The following is a 24,899-nucleotide window of genomic DNA, read 5'->3' on the forward strand; positions in this document are numbered from 1 at the left end:
TCAGCTCACTGCAACCTCCGCCTCCCAGGTTCAAGCGATTCTCGTGCCTCAGCCTCCCGAGTAGCTAGGACTACAGGCGTGTGCCACCACACCCGGCCTCCCTTCCCATTCGGCATGTGCCAGCCACGTGTCAAGTCCCAGGCCCCAAACTGGTTAGGGGTCAGGAAGAGCGTTCCAAAGAGCTCACAAAGAAGCTCAATCCTATCTCTCCACCAAGGTGGGCGACACCATGGGGCGGCAATGCCTGCTTTTGTGCTTTTCAGGCACCTCCCCCAGTGCTGCCAACTGCCCTTCTGAAGGGCCTGTGTTTGCCACCCTCTGCCTTCACACTAATTTGCTATTTCTAATCTGCTCTGGGCCAGGAGAACAGATAAAACTAGGGCCCTCAATGGTTTGGAGTTTTACAGTTCACCAAGTGCTCAAGGCACTTTATCTTCTGTGAACCTCACCCCAGCCCCTAGGGAAAGACAGATCAGGACGAGCCACGTGACTGTGCAGGTGATTTCAGTTTCCATTCTCCTACCTCTAAAATGCTGAAAATAACAGGAACTACTCCATAGGACTGGTGTGAGGATTAAATATCCATGGAATGCTTAGAACAGGTCCAGCATATAGTGGCAATAATGATATTAATAAAATGAGAGCTAACATTCAGTGAGCACTTAGCATGTTCCAAAAACTGTTCTAAGTGCTATATATAGATCAGCTTATTTGATCCTCACAAGAAAGCTACATTTTTAAGTATCATTACTTCCCCTATCCTACAGATGAGAAAAATGAGGTATGGAGAAGAGATTTTCTAAAGATCACAAAACTGGGCTGGGCACAGTGACTCAACCTGTAATCCCAACACTTTGGGTGGCCGAAGCGGGTGGATCACCTGAAGGCAGGAGTTCCAGACCAGCCTGGCCAACATGGTGAAACCCCTGTCTCTACTAAAAATGCAAAAATTAGCCAGACATGGTGGTGCACACCTGTAATTCCAGCTACTCGGGAGCCTGAGGCAGAAGAATTGCTTGAACCCGGGAGGCGGAGGTTGCGGTGAGCTGAGACCACGCCACTGCAATCCAGCCTAGGCTACAGAGTGAGACTCCATCTTAAAAATAAATAGCCCAGGCGTGGTGGCTCACGCCTGTAATCCCAGCACTTTGGGGGTCCGAGGTGAGCAGATCATGAGGTCAGCACTTCGAGACCAGCCTGGCCAACATGGTGAAACCCCGTCTCTACTAAAAATCCAAAAATTAGGTGCGGTGGCAGGCGCCTGTAATCCCAGCTACTCAGGAGGCTGAGGCAGGAGAATTGTTTGAACTGGGACCCAGGAGGCAGAGGTCGCAGTGAGCTGAGACTGCACCATTGCACTCCAGCCTCGGAGACAGAGGGAGGCTCTGTCAAAAAAAGATGAAGGGCACGGCAGGGCAGGGCAAAGCAGGGCAGGGCAGGGCAGGGCAGGTCAACTAGCTGAGCATGGTGGCCCACGCTTATAGTCCCAGCTACCTGGGATGCTGAGGTCCAGAGGCCGAGGCAGGAAAATCACTTGAACTCCGGAGACAGTTACAGTGAGCTGAGACTGTGCCACTGCACTCCAGTCTGGGCGACAGAGCGAGACTCCGTCTCAAAAAAAAAAAAAGTGGGCCGGGTGCAGTGGCTCACGCCTGTAATCCCAGCACTCTGGGAGGCCGAGGCGGGCAGATCACCTGAGGTCAGGAGTTCAAGACCAGCCTGGCCAACATGGTGAAACCCCATCTCTACTAAAAATACAAAAAGTTAGCTAGGCGCAGTGGTGCACGCTTGTATTCCCAGCTACTCAGGAGGCTGAGGCAGGAGAATCGCTTGAACCCAGCAGGTGGAGGTTGCAGTGAGCTGAGATCGCACCATTGCACTCCAGCATAGGCAACAGAGCGAGACTTGGGCACACACACACACACACACACACACACACACACACACGTGATTTGGTTGCTCTCAATGCTGGGAAGTTTCGGGGCTGAGATGGGAATCCAGGCAGCCCAACTCCCTGCCAGAAAATTGTGCACTCTGCGTGGAGTGATGGCCTGGGGAGGTGGAGGAGGCAGGGTGGAACCAGGGCATTACCTGGAGGCTGGCACTGGAACTGCAGGACACGGGTCCTGCCATGAGCATCCTGCCTTGGCGGCAGAGGGACACCAAAACTGCCCTGCAGCCATGAACTTGGTCACCACCCAAAAGGCCTCGCTCAGAAGTTCCCAAAGAAGCAGGCCTGCCCCTGGGGGCCTCCAGCTCTAGAAGGTCCCATCGTCTCAGGGTAAAAGTCCTCATAGAGGCTTATAATGTCCATTGGAGCAAGCTCTTCATCCCCAACTGTCACTCCCCTGCTTGATGCTCGGGGACTGCTGGCCCCTGCTATCCACAGGACAGGCGCACCTCCACTCAGGACCTCCCTACTCGCCCCAAGTCCCTCCCCCAGCTACTCGCTCACGTTCTCCCGTTACCCATCACCTCCTCAGTGAGGCGCCTGCTGCCCCCACATGAACTGCCCTAGCCCATCCCTTGGCTTTGTCCTTTTTTTTTTTTTTTTTTTCCTGAGAGTCTCACTCTGTCACCCAGGATGGAGTGCAGTGGCACGATCTCGGCTCACTGCAACCTCTGCCTCCCGGGTTCATGGGATTCTCCTGCGTCAGCCTGCTGAGTAGCTGGGACTACAGGCACCCACCACCACGCCCGGCTAATTTTTGTATTTTTAGTGGAGACGGGGTTCACCGTATTAGCCAGGATGGTCTCGATCTCCTGTGATCTGCTGCCTTGGCCTCCCAAAGTGCTGGGATTACAGGTGTGAGCCACCGTGCCCGGCCTCCTAATTTTTTTGTTGTTTTGGCAAAACATATGTAACATAAAGTGTCCCAGTTTCACCACTTTTTTTTTAGACAGGGTCTTGCTCTGTTGCCCAGGCTGGAGCCCAGTGGTGTGCTCACAGCTCACTACAGCCTTGACTTCATGGGCTCAACAGATCCTCCCACCTCAGCCTCCCAAGTAGCTGGGACTACAGGCATGCGCCACCATGCCTAGCTAACTTTTGTTGTTGTTTTTGTTTTATAGAGATGGGGTTTTCCCATGTTGTCCAGGCTGGTCTCAAACTCCCAGACTCAAGCGATCCACCTACCTCAGCCCCTCAAAGTACTGGGATTAACAGGTATGAGCCACTGCACCCAGCTCGTTTTCACTATTTTTTTTTTTTTTTTTTGAGACAGAGTTCACTCTTGTTGCCCAGGCTGGAGTGCAATGACGCAATCTCGGCTCACTGCAACCTCTGCCTCCTGGGTTCAAGCGATTCTCCTCGATTCTCCTGCTTCAGCCTACTGAGTAGCTGGGATTACAGGCATGCGCCACCATGCCTGTCTAATTTTGTAATTTTAGTAGAGATGGGGTTTCTCCAAGTTGGTCAGGCTGGTCTCAAACTCCTGACCTCAGGTGATCTGCCCACCTCGGCCTCCCAAAGTGCTGGGATTACAGGTGTCAGCCACCAAGCCTGGCCTTTTCTTTTCCTTTTTTTTTTTTTTTTTTGAGATGGAGTTTCGCTCTTGTTGCCCAGTCTAGAGTGCAATGGTGCAATCTCGGCTCACCACAACCTCCGCCTCCTAGGTTCAAGAGATTCTCCTGCCTCAGCCTCCCGAGTAGCTGGGATTACAGGCGTCTGCCACCACACTCGACTAATTTTTTGTAGTTTTAGTAGAGATGGGGTTTCACCATGTTGGCTAGGCTGGTCTTGAACTCCTGGCCTCGAGTGATCCCCCCACCCTGGCCTCCCAAAGTGCTGGGATTACAAGCATGAGCCAATGCGCCTGGCCATTTTCACCATTTTTAAGTGTACAACTGAGCAGCATGAATTATATTCACACTGTTGTGCAGCCATCACCATCATCTGCTCCCAGACCATCCCGACTGGAGGTCAGGAGTTTGATACCAGCCTGTCCAACATGGTGAAACTCCATCTCTACTAAAAAAAAAAAAAAAAAAATACACACACACACACACACACACACACACACAAAATTAGCCAAGTGTGCCAGGCACAGTGGCTCACGCCTCCACTGGGCTACCTGGAGCTGGAGGGATGCCAGGAGGTGGGGGTCAGCAAGGCCTCCCCCAACCCGACGCCCCACCCCTAAGGCCCAGACTGAAGCCCACCATCCCTGGCTGTGTGGTCAGCACAACTCTTTCTCCTTTAGTGCTCACCTCTGAAGCAGGTGGTGCAAAAACATCCCTGTGGGAGGAAATCCTATAATTTGTTTATTAATCTCTTGATTCTTTATACAAGCCTGTAATGCCCATAGTTTATTAGTAATAACAGCTGGCATTTGAATACATAGGGCTTATCAGTGCCAGGCACTAAGCAACTTTCCAAAAAATATGAACTCTAATTACTACTCTATGAATGGATCTCACTTTACAGAAGATGAAACAGGCACAGAGATGCTAAGTAACTAACTTGTCCAAGGCCAGAGTTAGTAAACTGCAGAGCTGGGATTCAAAGCCAGGCACTCTAGCTCCAAAGGCTGTTTTTTTTGTTGTTGTTTTTGTGGGTTTTTGTTTGTTTGTTTGTTTTTGGAGACAGAGTCTAGCTCTGTCACCCAGGCTGGAGTGCAGTGGTGTAATCTCAGCTCACTGAAACCTCTGCCTCCTGGGTTCAAGTGATCCTCCTGCCTCAGCCTCCGAGTAGCTGGGATTACAGGTGAGCACCACCATGCCCAGCTAATTTTTGTATTTTTAGTAGAGACAGGCTTTTGCCATGTTAGCCAGACTGGTCTCGAAATCCTGGCCTCAAATGATCCACCAGCCTTGGCCTCCCAAAGTGCTGGGATTACAGGTGTGAGCCACTGCGCCCGGCTGTTTCTGTTTCTGTTTTTTTTTTGTTTTTTTTTTTTTTTTAAATAGCTTGACAGCAGCTTATTAACCACATGTACTCACAGCCCTGGGGGGTGGGGAGAAGGCGGGGAGGCACACCACACGGGGCCACATGGGGGCTGCGGGCTGCACTTGGGAACACAGTGAACAGCCAGGAAGGTTAAGTGCCCACTGGTTCCAAAGGGAGCTGTGTCCAGAGGCTGTTCTCTTAACCACTAGGCTACATTGCCCCCCTTGCCCATAATTTATCAATAAATCTGCACACAGTGGGGGCATGCAGTAAAGTATCATTTACTGATGGGATACATGGTCACACAGACACAAAGCTACCCCTGCCATTTAGAGAGTCAACCTCTCACAGTCACCAGTTTCACTGGAAACCCCATCTACTGAGCAGCTGGGTGCCTGGACCTGTGCCAGGGCCCTTCATACATGCCCGGCTGTGCTAGCCCATCTCTCATGAGCGCTCTGAGGCACAGAGATGACATGAGTTGGTCCGGGCCATACAACAGATTCATGGCGATGAAACAGCCAGAAAAGGCAGAGCGGGTAGCATGTGGGCTTTGGAGTCAGACAGACCTAGGTGGCTGTGTGACCTTGGGTAGATCCCTCGACCTCTCTGAGGGCTCTGTAAAATGGAGCTAATGGTAGGACGGGCATGGTGGCTCGCACCTGTAATCCCACCACTTTGGGAGGCCGAGGCAGGTGGATCACCTGAGGTCAGGAGTTTGAGACAAGCCTGACCAACATGGTGAAATCCTGTCTCTACTAAAAATACAAAAAATTAGCTGGGTGTGGTGGCGAGCACCTGTAATCCCAGCAACTCGGGAGGCTGAGGCAGAAGAATCGCTTGAACCCAGGAAGTGGGGGTTGCAGTGAGCCGAGATGGTGCCAGCGCACTCCAGCCTGGGCAACAGAGTGAGACTCCATTTCAAAAAAAATAAATAAATAAAAAGGGCTAACAGTACCTACCCCATGGGGCTGCTGAGAAAATCAAACAAGGTCATATCTACAGGGCCTCTCCCTACCCATTTTGTGCCGGCACACAGTAGGCCCACTGTTCTTTGGGTTGTTACTACAACTGTGGAAGAGTCTCAAGAAGTGGGGGAAGGAACAAGCCCTAAGGAGTGGCCTTTCAGAATGGTCCCAGCATTAGGGTGCCCACCTGCTTCCTGCTGGGGGAAGGAAAGATGCACCAGCCCGCCCGCCTGCTCAGTTACCTCCTGCCGCATCACCTCCAGGCTGGCCTCGCCCTTCAGCAGCCTCTGCCAGAGGCCCATGGTCTCCCACCAGCTCTCCTCTGCCCGCTTGCCCAGCGCCAGGCAGCCCTGCAGCTCCTCCAGCTCCCGGCCCAGTCTGGTGTTCTCACTGTCCAGCATCTTCATCTGTGAGAGTGCGGGAACAGCAGCGGGTTCAGCTCTGCCCCTGTACCCTCCCAGTCCTGGCCCAAGGCCACTTGGGACCTACTGCTTTAGGGACACATGTATCAAATACTACCGCATATCCACTGGGAGCCGGCCCCTAGATAACCACACTGAACTTGGGCGATGCCAGGCACTTGGGCACCAGTGGCCTGTTTATCATTTAATCAATGGGCCAAAACTACCTTTCATGAGTGGGTGGGTATAATAGGAGGGCTCAGCCCTTAGCAGACCAGGAGTTCACAGGCAGGAACCACAGCTCCTTGGGTTATCTTTCCCCTCTACAGTGGTGATGAATGTTTTTGGAGCGCTTACCATGTGTCCAGTCCTGTTCTAAGCACTTCAGTTATATTAACTCATTTAATCTTGGTACAATGCTATATGAGGTAGGTAGTAACATTATCCCTATTTAACAGATGAGAAAACTGAGCCTCAGAGAGTCAAAGTAACCTGCCCAAGGTCACACAGCCCACAGACAGCAGACTGGGATTCGATCTGAGACAACGGCAATATTCTAAGCCCCTATTTCCCCACAGGAGCAGGTGGGGGTACTGCCTACCTCCCCCATGTGCTACAGCAGGGGTAACAGGAGACGCCGTAGCATGCAACGCGTCCAGCAAAAGCTGGCACGCAAATGCCAGCTCCTTTCAGGGAGTCTTGTGGTTTCTCAGGAAGGGGCCTGGGTGAAGGGGGCTGTGGTATCTCTGGCTATCAGAGTATCAGAATATCTCTGGCTATCCGGTTGTGATATCTCTTTTTTTGCAATTAAAAACAGTTTTTTTTAATTAAAAAAATTTGGGGGGGCCAGACGCGGTGGCTCATGCCTGTAATCCCAGCACTTTGGGAGGCCAAGGTGGGTGGATCACCTGACATCAGGAGTTCGAGACCAGCCTGGCCCACATGGTGAAACCCCATCTCTACTAAAAATACAAAAAAATTAGCCAGGCATGGTGGCAAGCATCTGTAATCCCAGCTACTCCAGAGGCTAAGGCAGGAGAATTACTTGAATCCGGGAGGCGGAGGCTACAGTGAGCCGAGATTGCACCACTGCACTCCAGCCTGGGCAACAAGAGTGAAACTCCATCTCAAAAAGTAAATAAATAAATAAAATAAAAATTAAAAGTTTAAAAACTTTTTTTAGAGACAGGGTCTTGCGCTGTCAACCCAGGCTGGAGTGCAGTGATGCGATCACAGCTCACTGCAGCCTTGACTTCCCAGGCTCAAGGGATACTCCCACCTCAGCCTCCCGAGTAGCTGGGACTCCAGAAGTATGCCACCATGCCTAGCTATTTTTTAAAATTTTTGTAGAGACTGGTTCTCACTATGTTGCCTGGGCTGGTCTTGAACTCCTAGGCTCAAGCAATCCTCCCACCTTGGCCTCCCAAAGCATGAGATTAAAGGCATGAGCCACAACAGCTGGCTGATTTTTTGTATTTTTAGTAGAGACAGGTTTTCACCATGTTACCCAGGCTGGTCTCGAACTCCTGGGCTCAAGCAATCCACTGGCCTCCGCCTCCCAAAGTGCTGAGATTACAGGCGTGAGCCACTGCGCCTGGCATGGTTGTGATATCTCTGGGTGAGGCAGCGCCTAGGGGCTGAATGAGGCCATTTCCTGTTCTTTGCCTCTTCTAGAGTGAGAAGCCTGAACCCACAGTGTCCAGGCCAGTGCCCAGTAGACCGCAGGTGCTGCTTCAATGCATGCTGCTGTTGAGTTTGCAGATCATCGAATTCACGGGTCAGCAAACTACAGCTCACAGGCCAAATTCAGCCCGTCTCCTGTTTCTACAAGTGTCTGAGCTAATGATTGTTTTTTTTTTTTTTTTTTTTTTTTACATTTTAAAATCATTGAAAATGGATCATTTCTAAAGGAAGAACAACATTTCTTGACACACGAAAGTGACAGAAAATTCACATTTCAGTGTCCCTAAACAAAGTTTTACTGGAACCCACACCCCTCTGTTCATGCACTGTTTGGGACTGCTTTCTCACTACCCCAGCAGACTCAAGTAGTTGCAACAGAGACTGTGTGGCCCGTAAAGCTGGAAATATTGACCATTTGGGCTCTTTACAAAAAACAATTTGCCAACCTCTGACCTAGTTCACGAAATCTGTACCTTTTGTTGTTCGCAGATTCCTTTGAGAACTGGACAAGGACACCAGCTCCTCTCCTTGGAGAAATGTGAGGCTGAGCGTGCACACAAATGCACACACTTTTGCACAGTTTCAGGGATTCAAGGACTCCTCAAAGCCCATCCATTCACACCAAGGTTAGGTGAGAGGGCTTGTCATAGTTCAAGCCCCCGGTTTTACATAGGGGGAAACATGATTCCAGAAAGGGGGAGCAAATTCCACACTGTCTTTTGGCACATTGTCTGTGTCCAGGAAGCAGTAAAGTTTGAAGTAGAATTTCCACAGCAGGTCCTCAACCTCGGATGTGGCAGCCAGCTGCAGAGAGGAGTCAAGAGAGGCTCAGAATATGAACGAGTGGGGCCTTCAGTGACCCGCAGGGACCTGACTTTACATGGTATATTCTAAGGACACAGACATTCTGTCCAGGCCCAGATAACAGTGGATACAGATGGGGATAGAGGAATAAACAGTGAAAAAACATACTTTCATCCTGATTTTGCTTTAAGAAAACAAACAGGCAGACCCTAGTTAAATGAGCTAACAAGTGTTTTCTGAGAGCCGCATTCGAATTAGTACCAGCTAAGCATTATGCTGAGTCCACGGGAAGAAAAGAAAAGCCTGTTTCTTTATTACCTTTACCAAGCCTCAGATACATGATGGTAACATTTATAAAAATTGATAGGAATATTCTTGTATGAGGGCTGTGTTTATACTAAGCAGGAATACCTTCCATGCTACTTAGAGGATATGAAGTCACAGATCAAATATCGTAGGTCTACAGGCTGGGTGAAGTGGCTCATGCCTGTAATCCCAGCACTTTGGGAGGCCCAGGTGGGCAGATCACCTGAGGTCAGGAGTTTGGGACTAGCCTGACCAACATGGCCAAACCCCATCTGTACTAAAAATACAAAAATTAGCTGGGCGTGGTGTACGTGCCGCTACTCGGGCGTCTGAGGCAGGAGAATTGCTTGAACCCAGAAGGCAGAAGTTGCAGTGAGCCAAGGTTGCGCCACTGCACTTCAGCATGGGCAACAGAGCAAGACTCTGTCTCAAAAAAAAAAAAAAAAAAAAGGTCCATTTTATATCATAGATATAACACATAGTTTAAAGAGTTTATAAGTTGGCTTCAGTCAATCAGCCCAATTTCAAAGCTAATGACAACTGGAAACGTAAAAAATCAAGAAATACCCAGACGGGTCCAACATGGAACTGAGAAAAGGAATGGGGTAAAAAACCACTGACAAGTGACATCACGTAAGACCATGGCTTTATCTAGGAATCGAGAAAAATAGCTAGCGGATATGCAAAGTTAAACAGGCAGCAACACAGGTAAAATAAAACTAACTCCAATACACCGTGAAGCCAAAAATGGAAGCTCAAACCCTGAACGCTGCTCTGTCATTTATTTGCTCTTCTGACACAGTAGAGAAAAGGAACCTACTTTTCAAACTTTGCTAAGACATCAGCTACAACGGTTCGACTTTCAATGGCTTTGTCGACGTGGCCGTTGTATTCAAACAAAGCAAACATGTTCCTGCTGTCCTCCATGGCCAGGCCTCGGATCAACTTCTCCACCACCTGGAAGACACACCAGGGGGACTTCAGTTCCACAGGCTGTGGCCCCAACACGTGTTCCCCGAATGTGCCATCACCTGATCCCGGAGGGAGCTGCTGGCACAAGGGCGTCTCCAAGCAGCCTCCTAAACATGTTACCCGTGTGGTCATCCCAGAATTTCAAAAGTACTATTTTCCCTTTGTTCTCTTGAGATTAGGTTTATCTCTTTCTTGCTGAAAAGAACTCAGGGTATTTTGCCCATCAGTAGAGGCAGATGCTGGGCTGATTTCTTGCAAACCTATATTAACAGGAAAAGCGGGGGAAAAGCTGCAGTCCTGTCTATTAGCTGATAAATTTATGAACTCCAAGGAACAACAGAGACTCCAGATGATGTTTTTTTTTTTTTTTTTTTTTTGCACAAGAAACTTTGGTGGGGGTGGGGGTCGGGGGGTGGTTATTGGATTACCCTTTTGGCCAGTTGGTTTTATAATAGCAAGTTCAAATTTTAAAAAGAAAATGTGTTCATCTGATATTCATCTAGCTAGTCATGTGGCAAACAGAAACACTTTCTTGCAGAAGCACTGCAATAAGCCCTCATCAAAGTGGCTGGACCTGAGCCAGGTCTGCAGCTCTGCTAGACACTCAGCTGCTTCTCAGATTAGCAAGATTATGTCTCAGGTACTTTGAGTTTATCTCTGTGTTTCCACTCATCTTAATATATATTTTTATCTCTATATTCGTGTGGTTGCTTGTGGGTTACATGCATTTCCTTAGTATTGAGCAGCTGTACTAAGCAAATTGCAACTGTGCAGGACAGCCGCTCTAACGCTGCACAATGTTCCTGACCCAGGTGTATCTGCAGCAAGGCATCCCCTCACCACCCCAGCGGTGGTGTGGGAGTTGATGGTGATCTTGCAGGAGCCTCCGCCATGGCAATAGACCATGGATGTCATTTCCTGCCTGTGGATCAGAGCTTCTATTTCATCTCGGGAAGGCACAAACTCTCGGCATTTGGTTTTCTTAAGAGATTCGTAAGTGAAGAGAGCGTATTTTTCCATCTCGGTTCCTGGAAACTGTTCCCGTATCCTAGGAGACAAACACTAACTGTTAATTTTTAGACTGACGGGGGCTGGCTGCTGGGAACTGGGCTGTGCCAAGGTTCTGTAGACCAAAGCGGTGAATGGTCCCCCACTGGTGAATGGAGCAAGCACCAGTGACTTCTTGGCAAGGGCCTGCTTCATTTTGTGCAGTTCAATTTAAATACAAAAAACCCCTAAAGAGTGAATGTCTCACTGGGAGCAACTGTGCTGCCAACTCACCTCTGCAGCATTGTTCATACTTGAAAGAGTCATGCCTCATCCTATCATATGAAAATTCTTGGCCTGGCGCCGTGGCTCACACCTGTAATCCCAGCAATTTGGGAGGCCGAGGCGGGTGGATAACCTTATGTCAGGAGTTCAAGACCAGCCTGGCCAACACGGTGAAACCCCATCTCTACTAAAAATACAAAAAATTAGCCAGGCATTGTGGCGGGTGCCTGTAATCTCAGCTACTTGGGAGGCTAAGGCAGGAGAATCGCTTGAACCCCTGAGGCAGATGTTGCAGTGAGCCGAGATCATGCCGTTGTAGTGAGCCAAGATCATGCCATTGCACTCTAGCCTGGGCAACAAGAGCAAAACACTGTCTCAAAAAAAAAAAAAAAGAAAAGAAAAGAAAACAAACTTCTTTTTCTATAGCTAATCAAAATCTCAATCAGATTGTTTCTACCTCTTTGATCTGGAACAAATATCCAAGTTTTTTTTTTTTTTTTTTAATATAGAGTAGTGGTAATTAATTGATCCAATGTCCTACACATTAGGACATTACATCAAAGGTGACTTGGTCCCTAAAATAACCTTGTGTGACTTAAAGAGAAAAAGGATGGCAGCATTCTGTAAGCTTGCTCAGGCAACCCACGAGTCTGACCCAGAGGTCCCTGTCCTACTAGAGGTGTCTTCTGTTCAAGAGCCTCTTTATCTGAATGAGGACCCAGCGCCCCACCTGCGTGAGCAGCTCTGCCCAGCTCATCTCTCGTGCCCACATGCTTTACCTTTTCAGATGGAACTTGAGATACTTGAGAATCCCTTGACTCGGCAGGAAGGTGCAGCTCAGGCATGTCAGGATCTGCCAGCTGTACAGGTTGCCCAAACTGCCGGGGTGGGGCACTTTGTTGGTCTGTTTGATGAGCTGGCAGTACACCTCGTCCCGTAGAGGTCGCAGGTCATGCCCTGTCTGTAGGATGCCCTGGATTATTGGAATTGGGTCAGACATGGACTCCAGTTGCTGCAGGGAATTGAATATCTTGATGGCCTCATCCTGAAGGGTGGTATAGCCTTTGTCTTTGAGCACTAGGACAAGCAAAACAAACACAGAAGTCAACCGAGGGGTTCAGAATAGGGCATGAGCAAAATCGGAGCAGTAGTCAAGACAAAGGAATAAATGACCCGGGCGCGGTGGCTCACGCTTGTAATCCCAGCACTTTGGGAGGCCGAGGCGGGCGGATCACGAGGTCAGGAGATCGAGACCACGGTGAAACCCCGTCTCTACTAAAAATACAAAAAAATTAGCCGGGCGTGGTGGCGGGCACCTGTAGTCCCAGCTACTCGGAGAGGCTGAGGCAGGAGAACGGCGCGAACCTGGGAGGCGGAGCTTGCAGTGAGCCGAGATCGCGCCACTGCACTCCAGCCTGGGCGACAGAGCAAGACTCCATCTCAAAAAAAAAAAAAAAAAAAAAAAGGAATAAATGAGGAGGATGGATACAATGCCCACCACACTCCCTATACATCTCAATCAGCTGAACACAGATCTAAAAGCACAGAGGTGGGTAAGTTGACACGGTTTTGTTACCTAATTGAACTTCTTACCATATAAAATGTTTGCTTAAAAGGTAATCTGTTGCTGAACAAAATCCTTTTTTGGAATGCAAAATTACTTAGGATCTGGTTGTCTGGCTACTTCGCCAGGTGCAATGGCTCACACCTGTAATCTCAGCACTTTGGGAGGCTGAGGCAGGTGGGTCACTTCAGGCCAGGAGTTCAAGACCAGCCTGGGCAATATGGTGAAACCCTGTCTCTATTAAAAATACAAAAATTAGCTGGATGTGGTGGCAGGCGCCTATAATCCCAGCTACTGGGGAGGCTGAGGCATGAGAACGACCTTAACCTGGGAGGCAGATGTTGCAGTGAACCAAGATTGCACCACTGCACCCCAGCCTGGGTGACAGAGTAAGAATCTGTCTCAAAAAACAAAAAAAAAAACAAAAATGAAACAAAAGGCTACTCTCAGTTCAGGGGGAGAACTGGCATTTTCTGACTCCTTTAAATCTCTTCTTTTACTACAGCAATCAATCTTAGCATTACTACAACCACACTCTAGAAGTCTTGTTTTAGTAATGCATCTAAGTATATTTCATCTTTTCCTTCCAATTAACGATGAGTAAGAGAGTCTTTGAGCTAAAAACAAATGCTACTGTGTTAAACTAAAGAGTTAGCAGGGCAAGGGGAATCATGGTCTCTGAGGAGTCGGGGTGGAGCTCTGGACTTACAGTTGAGATTTATGTCCCCGTATGGAAGGGGCAGGAGTGGGGAGTGCAAGGGGTGATGGGTGTATCGAAGGATCGGGTTCCGCTTGTAAATCTGTTCCACCACATCCGAGTTCAGGCAGTTCTCCTAAAGATAAAGCAAACAAGCTTATTGTAAGAAACCTGTATTTTCCTGCATATAAATATTTTTCAAGAGTCTCAAATATCCATAAACCTAGTGGGGCAAAGATGGTGGAAATCCAGTGTTAGGTGGTTTCATGCATGAAGATACCCCATAATCTGTGTTTGAAGACAAGTCACAAAAATACATTCTTAAAGCTCATTTCTTAGTTTCTCATGCGTGTACTTCCCCATGTCATTTTAAATTTTCTCCCCTGGAGATTACATACATTTAAAAAATTTCATCTCAGGAGGGCACGGTGGCTCACACCTGTAATCCCTGCACTCTGGGAGGCTGACGCAGGTGGATCGTGAGGTCAGGAGTTCGAGACCAGCCTGACCAACATGGTGAAACCCTGTCCCCACTAAAAATATGAAAATTAGCCGGGTGTGGTGGCTGAGTAGCTGTAATCTTAGCTACTCTGAAGGCTGAGGCAGGATAATTGCTTGAACCCAGGAGGTGGAGGTTGCAGTGAGCCGAGATCACGCCATGGCACTCCAGCCTGGCTGACAGAGCGAGATTCTGTCTCAACAACAACAACAAAAATTTAATCTAGGCTGGGCACAGTGGCTCATGCCTGTGCATTTTGAGAGCCTAAGGCAGGAGGATCACGTGGTCCCAGGAGTTTGAGACCAGCCTGGGCAACATAGTGAGGCCCTGTCTCTATAAAAAATAAGAGCAAAATAAAAAAAAATCTGATGATCTGTTATTGATTTAGCCATCAGTAGCTAAATCATGTTATTTTTATCTATAGTTCATTTCATAAACACATTTTGCTAGTTCTTGAATTGCTGTTTTCTATTCTCTCTACCTGAAAACTACACACATTAATATATTCTTGGGGAGACTGTCCTTCCACGTGCCTGCCTGCCCTTCCACCCTTTAAACCTAAGAAAGTCTTTCACGGAATTTAATCATCATGTACTTATGCTCCTAAAATGTTCATCTGGGATATGAGAAAAACAAAGTTACTTTTAGAACCTTAAATAAACAGAAAAGTTGCAGGAGAGGTAATGAATCATTCTATCATGGTAATTTCATTTCCACTATAAAACTGTTTCGGTAATAACCAATTGAAGGCCACAAAAAAATTTTTAATTACTTAAATAATTTATATAGACTGATTAGGGTAACTTGACTCATTTTTTAAGAAGCATGGCTTCGTATTTGAAAAATTGTATTTACTCTTTTAAAGTCTAAATTCAAATTGATTCAAACAATTTTATGGACTTATTTAGGGTAACTTCTTTCTTTTTTTTTTTTTTTTTTTTTTTTTTTTGAGACGGAGTCTTTCTCTGTCCCCCAGGCTGGAGTGCACTGGCGCGATCTGGGCTCACTGCAAGCTCCACCTCCCGGGTTCACGCCATTCTCCTGCCTCAGCCTCCCGAGTAGCTGGGATTACAGGCGCCCGCCACCACGCCTGGCTAATTTTTTGTATTTTTAGTAGAGATGGGGTTTCACCGTGTTAGCCAGGATGGTCTCGATCTCCTGACCTCGTGATCCGCCCGCCTCGGCCTCCCAAAGTGCTGGGATTACAGGCTTGAGCCACCGCACCCGGCCGACTTATTTCTTAAGAAGAATGGCTTCATATTTGAAAAATCGTATTTACTCTTTTTTTTTTTTTTTTTTTGAGACAGAGTTTCACTCTGGTTGCCCAGGCTGGAGTGCAATGGCACGATCTTGGCTCACTGCAACCTCTGCATCCCGGGTTCAAGCGAGTCTCCTGCCTCAGCCTCCCAAGTAGCTGGGACTACAGGCGCCTGCCACCATGCCCAGCTAACTTTTGTATTTTTACAAGAGATGGGGTTTCATCATGTTGGCCAGGCTGGTCTCGAACTCCTGACCTCAGGTGATCCACCTGCCTCAGCCTCCCAAAGTGCTGGGATTACAGCCATGAGCCACCACGCCCAGCTGAAAATGTCTGAATTCAAACTAAATACAAAAACAGGTTAAGTTCCAGCATTGAAGACTGAGTGTGGCTGATACATCATAGTTTTACTCCTTTCAGAAGAAATCTTCAAAAAATAAAATTTTTAAGGCTAAAAATGAAATTATGTGTAGCCAGTCCCATGGGTTGCATGGAAAGCAACCTGAATCTGGTTCCAATTGGGCTGGGTGTGGTGGCTCAAGGCTGGTCCCGGTGGCTCGTGATATCTGGGCCAGCTCCCCTCCCAGCTGCAGCAGGTCCCTTGGGGAGAGAGCACAGGCTGGGGATGGGATGGGGCTCACTCCCAACTACAAATTAAAACTACGCTGGGGCAGGGCATGGTGGCTCACACCTATAATTCCAGCACTTCAGGAGGCCGATGCGGGCAGATCATGTGAGGTCAGGAGTTCGAGACCAGCCTGGCCAACATGGTGAAACCCCATCTCTACTAAAAATACAAAAAATTAGCCAGGCGTGGTGGCGCACTCCTGTAGTCCCAGCTGCTTGGGAGGCTGAAGTAGGAGAATTGCTTGAACCCAGGAGGTGGAGACTGCAGTAAGCCGAGATCATGACACTGCGCTCCAGCCTGGGTGACACAGCAAGATTGTGTCTCAAAATAAATAAATAAATAAAATAAAAATAAAACTACACTAGGCTGGGTGTGGTGGCATGCACCTGCAGTCCCAGCTATGCAGGAAGATGATTCAGGATTGCTTGAGCCCAGGAGTTTGAGGCCAGCATGGGAAACGTAGTGAGTCTCCATCTCAAAAACTAAAGCGGAAGAAAAAAAAAAACCCTACACTGGGATGCCATTTGTCTACTATCAGATTGGGGGGAAAATAAAGGGGGTGTAGGGAAGGGTTAGTACAACCACAATGGAGGGCACTGAGGGAGAGCTCCGAAAACTATGCGTGCATAGGACCTTCCCCACCAGCTCCTCCTCTAAGAACGTATCCAAAGATATACCCCAGCACAGAGGAGATGGCTTGTGGACAAGGAGGTTCACTGCAGCATTACTCATGTAAAAAATCCTGGTGACAACCTAAATGTCTATCAAAAGGGGACTGCTACTAAGTACATGATGGTACATCCATTCTGTGCAACACTCTGTGGCCAAGAAAAATCAGTGGAAGGCTGGGCTTGGTGGCTCACGCCTGTAATCCCAGCACTTTGGGAGGCCGAGGCAGGTGGATCACGAGGTCAGGAGATTGAGACCATCCTGGCTAACATGGTGAAACCCGTCTCTACTAAGAATACAAAAACAAAATTAGCCAGATGAGGTGGCGGGCGCCTGTAGTACCAGCTACTTGGGAGGCTGAGGCAGGAGAATGGTGTGAACCCAGGAGGCGGAGCTTGCAGTGAGCCGAGATTGGGCCACTGCACTACAGCGTGGGGGACAGAGACTCCATCTCAAAAAAACAAAAAAAAACAAAACACAAAAACCAGTGGAGAAGTTCTTCCTGGCCTGACACAGAGCCACCTCCCAGTTATAACTAGTAGGTGAAGAAAGCATCTTCAAGAAGTATGAAGATGAAATTTTACCAGGTGTATATGCAAAAAAGTGTGCGTGCATCTGTGTGTCTCTGTATGTGTGTGATCTGCCTTATTTCATTATGTAAGATAACCCTGGAAGGTCACTTAAGAAACTGATAGGCCAGGCGCGGTGGCTCATGCCTGTAATCCCAGCACTTTGTGAGGCTGAGGCGGGAGGATCACCTGAGCTCAGGAGTTCGAGACCAGCCTGGCCAACATGGCGAAACCCCACCTCTACTAAAAATACAAAAATTAGCTGGGTGTGGTGGTCCATGCCTATAATCCCAGCTACTTGGGAGGTAGAGATGGGAGAATTGCTTGAACCTGGGAGGCAGAGGTTGCAGTGAGCCAATATAGTGCCACTGTACTCCAGCATGGGAGACAGAGCGAGACTCCATCTCAAAAAAGAAACAAAAAGAGAAGAAACTGATAATGCTTCTCATGGTAACTTGGTGGCCAAAAAAAAGAAGAAAAAAAGAAAAAAGAAAAAGAAGCTGATAATGCTTCTTGCCTCCAAGAAGGGAAGGGGAATATCTGGGGTCAGAGGTGACAGGGAGCCATTTTACTGTGTACCCTTTTGAAATGTGAACCTTGTGAACATGTGACTTAATCAAAAGTAAAATATAAAAATTTAAAAGCTACTTAAAAATTTTTTTTTGTTTTAGTTTTTGTTTTTTTTGAGAGGAGTATCGCTCTGTCACCCAGGCTGGAGTGCAGTGGTGCAATCTTGGCTCACTGCAACCTCCGCCTCCCAGGTTCAAGCGATTCTCCTGCCTCAGCCTCCCGAGTAGCTGGAATTACAGACATACATCACCACTCCCAGCTAATTTTTGTATTTTTAGTAGAGATGGGGTTTCACCATGTTGCCCAGGTTGGTCTTGAACTCCTGACCTCAAGTAAAATGCCCACCTCTGCCTCCCAAAGTGTTGGGATTACAGGCGTGAGCCACCGCGCCTGGCCTAAAATACTCTTACTTTAAGGAAAAGTGCATTAAAAACAAATTTCTCAGTTGCATCCCTGGAATCCATAGAAAGCCCAGGAGAGACAATCAAGTGCTACAGGATCAAGTGCTAAACGGGAGGACAAAGCGTGGCTTCCTAACTAGGAGTCAGGGCAAAGTTATCTGCTTTGGTTTCCAATAGAGACCAGAACTTGGTTCACCTGCAATGGGAGGACGCGGCCCAGAGGCGGCCTTTCTCTTCATGGTGCCTTCAGATAGGAAATCTCCTAGGATTTCTTCCTTCCCCTTTGATCTACTCCCAACGATCCCTTTCTGTTTCTTCAAGACGTTTTTTCGATCCCTAATGCACAGGACCTACGGGGCTGGTGCCTTTCCTACCCTCCCTGCCTGGGTGTCTTCAGCCCCCAAGCTCACCCAGAACATTAATGCCTGCCAGAGACAGCAAGTGGACCAAGGAGGGTGGCAGATGCAGTGGGAACCACAGAGCCACCGTGTACCTGTGCCTCGTGGGCTCCCAGCAAATTGAATAAATGCCCGCTGAAGCTTCTCTGCAGGTCACAGGGAAGTGGAGGGTGGCTGCCGACCTGGCAGGAAAAACATCAAGAAGCATCAGGAGGATCTGGCCCTACCCCTGTGCCTGGAAGACAGGCCTGGCTAGGCTGATTTTAAAGGGGAGACCCAAGAAAAGGCCCAAGGGCGGCCCAAATCCCGACCCTGAGATTAAGCGTTTCAGATATCTGATTGTTTTGATGTTGGTCAGTAGAATCCATCCCACCTTCATCAGGAGACTCCTTTGCCAAAATTCAGAGATCTGGGATGCCTGCTGGTTGCCACAGAGAAAGCCAATCACCGAGATGATTATTGCCAAGGAAGGCGCTTTAATAGGGTGCTGCAGTGGGGGAGATGAGAACTCAGTCTCAAATCCATCTCCCTGACCAACCAAAACCAAAGGTTTAGATGGCAGGGAAGAAATGTAACAATGTGTAAGAAAACAGGAACTAGGGAGGAGCAAGGAAGCAATCATGATGAATGAGGGGCTCCCAGCATCTCATTGTCTGGATGAATTTCAGTTCGTTGATGGCTTTTTTGAGAGGCCTGAAGGTTGTTTCCTGAGGAAGGAACTCAGATGAAACAAATATTAAGTTTCAAGCTTTAAGACCAGAAGGGTCAATTTCTAGGTTTATCCAAAGAAGCTACATATGGGACTACTGGGTGGTTTTCAGACCAAGAAAGAAAAAGACTGTGCGGACCAAAGTCTGCAGTTAACCAAAGGAAAAACAATTTTCTGACCAATAGGATGTATGGGGCCAGAGAATGACCAGCCTATAGAAGATCTGTTTTTTGTCCTGAGCATAGGGGAAGGATGAAGTTGCACCAACTAAGGTGGAATTAAGCTGCACATGGGGAAAAATCTGGATTTTGGTTCAGAGCCCTGGGGTCTTCCTTGAAAGAGGAACCCTGTCTCGGTTTCTGCATGTCTCTGAGTCCTTTTGGAGGTTGAGGATGCTGAGGTCTTGGTGCTTGGCCCCCTCTAACCCTGAGTACTTCCCCTCCTGTGGGGCAACCTGGCCCAGTACCCAGGCCCCAGCTCTGGCGACCATTTCCCCCTACTTTGCTCCTAGCAAAGGCCATTTCTAGGTCAGTTGTGAGGTACAGGCAGGATGGGGCAACTTGTTCTGAGATTTTTTGGCCCTGGAAGGCCTTGAGCCCTGTGGTCCTGCAGAACTGCTGTCTCCCTTTTTTGGAGAAAGCAGGGAGGAAATGACCTGTGTGGAGGGAATCGAGAGCTGCACCTGCACAGAGGAGCTGAGGCAAGCAGGGCAGTTCCGGTCTGTCAACGTGAAGGACTTTTGTCATCCAAGAGGTTGGGCTGTTATCATTAATTTTGAATTTTGTCAATACAAACTGAAGGGAAATTTGTCTTCTTACTTGTAGGAACTTCACAAGACCACCCATCTTATATTCCAGGGAGAATTGCCGCATATTACACGGACACATAGGTGAGACTGCTGTTCTGACCTGCAGGCCTTGATGCCCTACACAGGGGCACAGAGCACTGGCAAAGCCCTTTCTATACAAAGAGCAAGGATGTTATGTCTACAACCCAACGGCACCAGTTCCAAGTACAATTTCTACTTGGCTCTATGAGCTGAGTACACGTTCCCCCCAGCACAGAAATCCTACAAACTCCCATGAATGCTATAGTGAAAAGCAGGGGCTGGCCATGTGTGATGGATCACACCTGTAATCCCAGCACTTTAGAAGGCTGAGGCAGGGTGGATTATTTGAGTCCAGGAGTTGGAGACCAACCTGGGCAACATGGTGAAACTTCAACTCTTAAAAAAACAAAACAGCCGGGCGCGGTGGCTCACGCTTGTAATCCCAGCACTTTGGGAGGCCGAGGCGGGCGGATCACGAGGTCAGGAGATTGAGACCACGGTGAAACCCCGTCTCTACTAAAAATACAAAAAATTAGCCGGGCGTGGTGGCGGGCGCCTGTAGTCCCAGCTACTCAGAGAGGCTGAGGCAGGAGAATGGCGTGAATCCGGGAGGCGGAACTTGCAGTGAGCCGAGATCGCGCCACTGCGCTCCAGCCTGGGTGACAGAGCGAGACTCCGTCTCAAAAAAAAAAAAAAAAAAAAAGAAATTTAGACATTTCTAGGTCTCATTGGAAGTAATCTCCCATTTAATTTGTCTGGTTCTAAAACCAATATTTTTATTTTTATTTTTTTTTGAGACAAGCTCTCACTACATCACCCAGACTGGAGTGCAGTGGTGTGATCTCGGCTCACTGTACTCACCGCTTGCTGCATGACAGCCAATAAGTCGAGGGATGAGGTGTAGGGGCAGGGAAGGTGACTTTATTCCAGAGAGCCATCCAACTGAACAGGTGGTGAACTAACATCCTAAAGAACCATCTTAAATTAATACGATTTTCAGGCTCCTTGTACGTTAGGGAAGGGAGGAAGAAGGAGGCGGTTGAGGTGAAGAGGTCTGACAATGACAGACATATGGGCTGCAGTGAGAGCCCAAGGGGATGGTGAAAATTCTTTGTCCTTTGTCAGGTCACACTGCTATTATAAATCTTCAGCAACCTCCCTATCTTCTCAGGAGTTAGTTTGGGGAAGGGCTTATTATCATCTGTGCTTTAAAGTTAAACTGTAAGCTAAATCCCTCCCATAGATAGCTTGGCCTATGTGCAGAAATAAGAAAAAGCAGTTAGCCTGAAAGATATCACCACAGGGTAGGAAGGGTTAGGAGAAAATGCAGTTAGTCATGCTAGGCATCCTTTTCATTGCTATATATTTAATGTACTTGAACACATAATTTTAATTTTTTATACTTTATTTTTACTTACTTATTTTTTGAGACAGAATCTCACTTTGTTGCCCCCCTCCCCGGCTGGAGTGCAATGTCGTGAACTTGGCTCAGTGAAACCTCTGCCTCCCGGGTTCAAGCAATTCTCCTGACTCAGCCTTCTGAGTAGCTGGGATTATAGGAGCCCACCACCATGCCTGGCTAATTTTTGTATTTTTAGTAGACACAGGGTTTCACCTTGTTTGCCAGGCTAGTCTCGAACTCCTGACCTCAGGCTCCCAAAGTGCTGGGATTACAGGCGTGAGCCACCATGCCCAGCCTAACCAAGATTATTAAACCATTTTAATTTGTCAAAAGAGTCACACTGATTTTTAAAAAATAACATAATGGGCCAGGTGCAGTGGCTCATGCCTGTAACCCCAGCACTTTGGGAAGCCGTAGCAGGTGGATCACAAGGTCAGGAGTTCGAGACCAGCCTGACCAACAAGGTGAAACCTCGTGTCTACTAAAAATACAAAAATTAGCTGGGTGCGGTGGCGCACGCCTGTAATCCCAGCTACTCAGGAGGCTGAGGCAGGAGAATTGCTTGAACCCAGGAGACAGAGGTTGCAGTGAGCCGAGATTGCACCACTGTACTCTAGCTTAGGAGACAGAGTGAGACTACGTCTCAAATAAATAAATAAATAAATAAATAAATAAAATAATAATAACATAATGAACTTTTTCATGTCTTTATATATTAAGTATTACATTATTTAAATTGTCCAAAAGCATCAAAAATTCCTCTCTGCTATCAACTTCATTTCATTTATTTTATTGTACCAAACTATCAAGACAATTAATTTAATCTACAGCTAAATCTATTATTTTTTCGTGTTAGAAATTCCACAAGAAAATTTTTCCCTAATGAAACCTCACATTTCAAGCATAAGTAGGCTGGGCGAGGTGGCTCACACCTGTAATCCCAGCACTTTGGGAGGCCGAGACAGGTGCATCACTTGAGGTCAGGAGTTTGAGACTAGCCTAGCAAACATGGTGAAACCCCATCCGTACTAAAAATATAAAAATTAGCTGGGCATGGTGACATGTGCCTGTAATCCCAGCTACTCTGGAGGCTGAGACAGGGAAATAGCTTCAACCTGGGAGGCGGAGCTTGCAGTGCGCTGAGATGGCACCACTGCACTCTAGCCTGGGCTACAGAGCAAGACTCTGTCTCAAAAATAAATAAATAAATAAGCATAAGTAGTAAAAAAAAAAGAAAAAAAAAAAAATTAAAAATAAGGCACAGGGTCTTGCTGTGTTATCCAGGCTAGAGTGCAGCAGGGCAATCATAGCTGACCAACTTGGAACTTCTGGGCTCAGGCAATCCTCCTGGCTCAGCTTGCCTTGTATGTTTTTAGAGATGAGGTCTTGCCCTGTTGCCCAGGCTGGTCTCCAACTGCTGGCCTAAAGCAATCCTTCCACCTCAGCCTGTTGAGTTGCTGAGAGTACAAGTGCAAGACATGCAACCTAGCATTGTAGTAAAACAATTTTCAACAAATTCTATATTTTCTTTTCTTTTCTTTTTTTTTGAGTTGGGAGTCTCACTGCGTCACCAAGGCTGGAGGGCAGTGGCACAATCATAGTTCACTGCAGCCTGCCTCAGTCTTCCTAGTAGCTGAGATTACAGTCATGCATTATCATGCCCGGCCAACTTTAAAAAATTAGCTAATACTTAAAAATTTGTAGAGACAAGGGTTTCACTATGTTGCCCAGGCTGGTCTCCAACTCTTTAAGTGCTGAGATTGCAGATATGAGCCACATACCTGGTTGAATTTTCTTATTTTGATTTTATATAAGTGATGATTATTGTTCCTAAGATAATTGAGGCAGTGACTCCTTTAACATTTTAGAGACCTGATCTGTCTAGTCCCTTCACTGAAAGAGTATGCCAATTTGTTTCATGAGAAAATATCCTACATTTATAAAGCAGGAAAATTCCTTCCACTAAACTAGGGCGCATTGTAAAGAAATGAATTGTGCTAAGTAACATCACTTAAGGTGAAAACAGAGGCAATGGTATCTATTAACAATGTTTATCAGTGAAGGAAATAAACTGAAAATATGAACATCATTAGATCCTTGGAGGGCCTTCATTGCTGAAAATCTGAGTAATATTGTGATACCCTTTTGAGTCCGGCAGGACATTCTCTTTCCAGGGCATATAACAGTGGGTGAATAATTTCTTTTCATTCACTTTCATTAACGGCTGACCTTCCTTAATGTTCTGGAGATTATTAAACTTGATTTGTATAGTTGTGAAAAGTGCTCATATTGCTGATTCCATTGCTTATATGTGATCATATAAATCTTTTCTCTCCTTTTTGTAGTGTGGTTTAAACTTAATCCTTAAAGGACATGTATTTGAATTTTTCAGCTGGTTAGAAACCTAAATATACCAATCAAAGAAAACTGCTCCTTACATGCTACAGATTTGGCTTTCTTCCTGTACTAAGATGTCTTTAAGATATAGTAAATTTATTAAAGCCAAGAGCTCCTATGGAATGAAATTTGGTGGGAGGGGGGACATTGAGTAGTAAGATCACTCTTATAATAGAGATGCCATTCTTGCAGATACTGACAACTATTGGGCCCATAAAATTTTTACCAAACATTGGAAAGAGAAGATAAGAACAACTTATCATTCCTGCAGTCTCAAATTACAGGAAATACCATTATTCTCAGGACAATAAATAAACAATAAAGAAGACTCACAGACCAGATTAGCTGTCATGTATCACCAAACAAGGACTGGATCCTTGTCAACACGACCCAATAGAGATTGCCCCCAGAAATTCACTTCATAACCTCAAAACCAAAAACTCACACTGATGGCAAAAAATAATGATGCAAATAATGAGAGAGACAGAGAGAGAGAGAGACAGAGAGAGAGAGACCTGTCCTATAGCCATACTCAGTGGGTAAAAGCCAAAGAGCTCAATTTCTACTCATGATACTTAACAGAACATAGGGAACATGAGCCAATAGCTCAGTGGGTTCAGATCTGCACCAAGTGCCTGTTGGACGCAGGATTCTACTGTCTCCAATAATATGTCTCAGATGGACTAATTTTTTTTTTTTTTTTTTTTTTTTTTGAGACAGTGTCTCACCCTGTTGCCCAGGCTGGGGTGCAATGGCGCGATCTCGGCTCACTGTAACCTCCGACTCCTGGGTTCAAGTGATTCTTCTGCCTCAGCCTCCTGAGTAGTTGGGATTACAGACACACACCACCACGCCCAGCAAATTTTTTTTTTTTTTTTTTTTGTAATTTTAGTAGAGACGGAGTTTTGCCATGTTGGTCAGGCTGGTCTTGAACTCCTGACCTCAGCTGATCAAAAGTAGGTGAGGTCAGAAAACATACCCTGGGAGAGGCTGGCACAATGCCCAGAACCGCCAT

General features: G+C 47.1%; 1 protein-coding gene across 1 annotated transcript in view; it reads right to left on the minus strand.

Annotated features, from left to right (window-relative positions):
• Positions 1-24,899, minus strand: part of LOC100598878 (unconventional myosin-X-like) — a 28,926-nt gene extending 4,027 nt beyond the window's left edge. The window contains 9 exon segments of the mRNA XM_030805028.1: positions 2,092-2,258; positions 6,099-6,263; positions 8,643-8,744; positions 9,867-10,007; positions 10,863-11,070; positions 12,074-12,371; positions 13,568-13,691; positions 18,643-18,729; positions 24,864-24,899. Coding sequence (XP_030660888.1) covers positions 2,092-2,258; positions 6,099-6,263; positions 8,643-8,744; positions 9,867-10,007; positions 10,863-11,070; positions 12,074-12,371; positions 13,568-13,691; positions 18,643-18,729; positions 24,864-24,899 — 1,328 coding nt within the window.

Source organism: Nomascus leucogenys, chromosome 24 (assembly GCF_006542625.1).
Source record: "Nomascus leucogenys isolate Asia chromosome 24, Asia_NLE_v1, whole genome shotgun sequence".
NCBI classification, from domain to species: Eukaryota; Metazoa; Chordata; class Mammalia; order Primates; family Hylobatidae; genus Nomascus; species Nomascus leucogenys.